Source organism: Bactrocera oleae, chromosome 5 (assembly GCF_042242935.1).
Source record: "Bactrocera oleae isolate idBacOlea1 chromosome 5, idBacOlea1, whole genome shotgun sequence".
Classification (NCBI taxonomy): domain Eukaryota; kingdom Metazoa; phylum Arthropoda; class Insecta; order Diptera; family Tephritidae; genus Bactrocera; species Bactrocera oleae.
The window spans coordinates 24,578,342-24,583,301 of NC_091539.1; the positions used below are offsets into that span (position 1 = coordinate 24,578,342).

Genomic DNA, 4,960 nt, shown 5'->3' on the forward strand with positions numbered 1-4,960 from the left:
TAAAACCTCAGACTGTCGACAAATTATTATTTTTACACACAAACAAATGGATGATTAAGGAATAAAAAACTTAATAGAAACGTATTTTAGGTATACATTTCTTGAACAGTAGTAAATGTAGTAGCTTATATAGTAGCATGAACAATTCTATACATTTGAAACTTTATTAATTTGTATGTTTTCCGTTATTGTTCATGTTTCGCTTTATAAATAAATTCAAAGATTATTTCATAAACATTAAGTGTACAGCATAGATAAAATGATCCGAAACTCCTCTCTTTGACTTCTGAGAGAGCTCATAAACTTTCAGTGCTGCCAAGAAAAACCACGAGTTCATGAGCTACTGAACAGATGACAACCAAAATAATGACCTACCACTAAGAATCCCGCAGAAATAAATTGCGAAATCAGTGGGTAATTTGTGAGATCAGATTTTTTGGCGGTATTTTGTCGCAGAGTATTGTTTTGCTTAGCAGTACCAATTGCCAACGTATATACTTATTTTGGTTAGAATTCCCAGCAAATGTTATGTAAACTTTGACTTCCGAATAAATTATCAAAAGATATTTGTTTATTGAGTATATCAAAAAGAAATAAGGATCATGTTTAGGTTATTTAAAACTTGTGTGTTTTGAAATATTAAAATATTTTGTTAAATTTAGTTTTAAACGTTAATTTTGAAAATCTTTTGTGATTAAAATATACACGTACATATATTTAGACATCATATGTGATATCTATCTTGTTCAACTAATTTTATTTATGTATATTTTTCTGTAAAATGGAAACCGAAAAATACCCAAGAAATGCATTAAAAAATCTCAAAACGTATTTCTTTCCACAGTGGCACTACTGTCAAATGTTATAAAAAATGTGGACTTTTACAGCGCTCTCTCGATTCAAAGAGTTTCGGATCATTTCATCCATGGTGTATATTAATCGATAAATATATATAATAAGTAAATGGTGCGTTAGAACTAAGTAATAATTGAACCAGTACAGCTAGTGTGTTACATATTTGCAGATACTCTGCTAATGTGCAAACAAAAATTTAGTGTTGCCGATTATTTGCATAATATGCGTACAAAAAAGGGAAAACTTTAGTAGTAGTTGTTAGTCAAGTAGTTGTATACCGTCGAAGGCTTTCGGAGATAAAATAGGTATGAGCGGATAGAGGAGATCCTCCAGATCAAGAATATATATACATAGATATAGCAGCGGGAAACTTATAGTTTTGGAGATATTTACGTTTAAAGTTGAAAATTTAAATTATTTAAAGTACGAAATTTTTCGATTTTAAAAGTGTTATACACCTTTATTTTTCACTTTTATATCCACTAACAATTCACTAATTCGTTTGTACACATTTATTTTACATTATATAGTGCAAAAATAGTTCAATTCAATATTTAAATTAATGTTAAATTCAATTAATTCTAACAATGCAAATTGTCAAATAACCAGTGTTACCTCATCAACATCTTTTGTAATTGAACTGAAAAAAATGAAAACAGATAATACCCCAAATACAGGAATCCAAACCGGGGTGTACCAAGGTCCTTCGGCAGCGCTGCAAAAAAAAAATAACCCTGGTCAATCTAATACCGGGGTGTATCAAGGTTTTTGTGCTCAGAACTACTTTTTGCGTAGGAGGCCTTCGGCCGCGCTTCAAAGAAACTACCCTGATCGATCCAACACCGGGGTGTATCGAGGTTTTTTACGCGCAGAAATTATTTTTACGTTGGTTCCTGTACCTAGGGTATAATCTCTCTGTTTATTTTATTTTTTTTTCGTTTGCAAAATATATTAGTATAACAACACTGGTGTTTTTACATTTACAACCCTTTTGTTATTGTCAAAACTAATAAAATTGAAGAATGATTTAAAAATTGAAATAAAGCTTTTATTGCAGCATCTTATATAAAAAAAATGTCTGAGAACGAATTTGTCAAGTGTTAGTGGATATAAAAGTGAAAAATATAAGTGTATAATTCATTTTAAATTGCAAAAATACGTACTTTACATAGTTAAAATTTTCAAATTTAAACGTAAATATCTCCAAAACTATAAGTTTCCCGCACCTATATCTATATATATTCTTGATCTGAAGGATCTCCTCTATCCACCCATACCCATTTTATCCCCGAAAGCGTGGGACGTTATACTAAAGTTTTTCCCAATATAGAAAGAAATTTATCATTTATTTAACCACCGATAAAGAATAACGATAAAATTAAGATTAATGTTCAAAAATTGTAAAAGTATTGCTCTCTATTTCGCTGTTTTACGCACTTTGTACACATTTAAAAAAAAAGTAATCCTAGTCGATTGATCAACAGGTTGTTCATATTTTATTTTTTTTTGTAAAAATTCATTGTATAGCGTAATTACAAATATACTAACTGCAAGTGTGTAACACATAACGAAATAGCGTACATTACTTTTAAAATTTTTGAGCTTTACATACAAATATCTCGAAAACAATAAATCTGAGCTGGGAGATTGTGTGTGCATTTTTAATCCTGAGAACCTCCTCTGACCGTCCATAACACTAGATCGCAGCGCTAATGAAATCGTTATCATGCCATAATAACAAAAAAACTTTAACTAATTATACTTCCCAAACCATTTGTGATCTACAGGAGATAACCACTTATGACAACCGCTTAAATTATTTTGTATTATATACTTTATATAACTGTGTGACGGATCTTCAATTGGTGTATGCTCTGAATCAATTAACAGATTGTGTGATATAACACGAGCTTTGAAAGGTAATTGCTGCGCCACTATATCCAAAAAGGATTTTACTTCAGAAAATTCGCAGTTACCAGCGATTTCAAGAATAACACGACCCTTTTTTATTGGAGTAACGTAATAGTCTATGGCGCCTTTTCCACCTCCCATGCGCTGGCCTTGGCCTTTTTTAGTTACAGGTTGCCAAGGCGGCGGCACTCTCCATATGGCGAACATTCTGTTAATATCCATCTTGCGACCAATTGTAAGCCTTAGCATTTCGAAATGGCCCCATCGCAAACGACCGCCACTTTCCGCAACAATTCCATACTGTTTATGAATAAAATTTTTATGAACAACTTCAGGTCCCCTCATAAACTTCAATCTTTTCTGCATTTTTGGTGGTCGGAGGTTAGGGGGATACTGAGGTACTCTCTCCATTACTCTTAATTTTGGGCGCTCCAATTTCTCCACATCTTAAAATATATTAATATATCAATGATTCTTTTACATTGTTATAAAACATACAATCACTTTTTTTCTGTGGCGCAAAGTATTTCATTCCAATAGCTGTAATTATATGATCACGATATCACAAAAACAACAATTATAAAACAATTAAGTATTATACCGGTAAACTTGCTAGGGCACCATAACTTCATTTTAAGATTTGCCCACATTGAACAAGCCGTAAGTAATTTCTTTACACCTTTCAAAATATTTTACCAATATAACCTTATGGTACTATTAGGAAATGGTACACACGTTCAATATATATTGAATCACGATATTTATTGAGTTAGGAGCACGCAATAATGACGCCTGCCACACGTTCAATTTAAATGTGATATATTGAAGATGATGGATCGCGAGCTTCAATTTCAATAAAAAGCACGTCAGTATTGATTTCAAACAAATCGAGTGTTTGAGAGATATATGTTTATAAATAGTTTTGCTTTATTATTTATTAAAATTTTGGGAAAACTTTTGTTTACCATCCCAGGCTTTCGCGGCCAAAATGGGTATGGGCGGATGGAGGAGATCTTCCAGATCAATATGTATATAGCATAAAAATATATATATCAATATAGCAGCGAGAAACTTATAGTTTCACGTTTAAAGTTGAAAATTTCAACTATTTAAAGTACGCATTTTTTCGATTTAAAATGAATTATACACTTATATATTTCACTTTTATATCCACTTACACTTCACTAATTGTTTGTACACATTTATTTTACATTATTTAGGGCAAAAATTATTTAATTCAATATTTAAATTATATTTAAATTGTATTAATTCTGACAATAACAAAAGGGTTGCAAAATGTCATTGGAATCTTTACTACTCAACATTTGCAGAAGGCTCAGAACTTGTAGACAGGTTACGTACAAACAATACCCGAATCAACAGTAACTTACCTTCACATAACCGTGAGTCCACAGCGCCCCTCTCCACAGCCTCCTATTCACTCATTTTAATTATATTCAAACTACAAAATCACCACACACTATTATTATACTTCGAAATATTTCGTATGAAATATCAAATCAAGATTTAAAATTAACAAACTGACTTTATTACTGAATTTATTACAAAAGTCAACACAATTAAAACACTCGCATTGGAAGCCATGGCATGCTTCACTCACTAAGGCATCAACATTTGCTGCGTAGCTCTCTATCTCTTTCTTTCTCTTTCTCCTTTTATTAACAGTGGCGTTAAAAGCTTAACGCAACCGTGCCGGTGCTCACTAGTGGATGCTTATGGATTTGCTATTCAAAAGCCAAATTTTATTCCGAAAGAAATAAAATTAAAAATTCCACAGGAAGTAGGACTTCCAGCACTAAATGCCTGATAAAATAGTGAAAATAAACGGCAATAATTAGAAGTATTAATTCTTAAACAGCGGATAGTACTTCAAGAATTGAATCACCAGCAGGTCTTGAAAAAAGGACAGCGACAAATTCATGAAGATTCACAACATATCAAAAAACAACGGAAAACGAATCCTGCAAAAGTTTATGAAAAGTGGAACAAAGTAAAAAAGGTATAGGTCTATAGGTCTTGAAACAGCGGATAATACTTTCACGAAGATTCGATCCTGATCCTGAAATAGGAAGGTTGAATCATATATGAAGGTTGAATCATGAATAACAGATCCTGAAACACTGGACAGTTAATTAAGACCTTAAAAAAAACCAAAATGGAACAACAAATGGCC

At 31.9% G+C, this 4,960-nt stretch overlaps 1 protein-coding gene across 1 annotated transcript; it reads right to left on the reverse strand.

The window, feature by feature from the left end:
* Positions 1-2,182: 2,182 nt before the first annotated feature.
* Positions 2,183-3,520, reverse strand: mRpL16 (mitochondrial ribosomal protein L16). The gene is made up of 3 exons (XM_014240392.3): positions 3,368-3,520; positions 3,265-3,306; positions 2,183-3,212 (listed from the first exon to the last, which is right to left on the reverse strand). Exons 1-3 carry the CDS (start codon positions 3,414-3,416, stop codon positions 2,608-2,610), a joined length of 696 nt encoding a protein of 231 aa, XP_014095867.1. The 5' UTR covers positions 3,417-3,520; the 3' UTR covers positions 2,183-2,607.
* Between the last annotated feature and the right edge of the window lie 1,440 nt (positions 3,521-4,960).

Coding starts and splice junctions, on each gene's coding strand:
- mRpL16 (XM_014240392.3), bottom strand. CDS start 3,416: ATGTGGGCAAATCTTAAAATGAAGTTATGGTGCCCTAGCAAGTTTACC. Junction 3,307..3,367: donor GTGCCCTAGCAAGTTTACCG/GTATAATACTTA, acceptor ATATAATTACAG/CTATTGGAATGAAATACTTT. Junction 3,213..3,264: donor GCCACAGAAAAAAAGTGATT/GTATGTTTTATA, acceptor ATATATTTTAAG/ATGTGGAGAAATTGGAGCGC.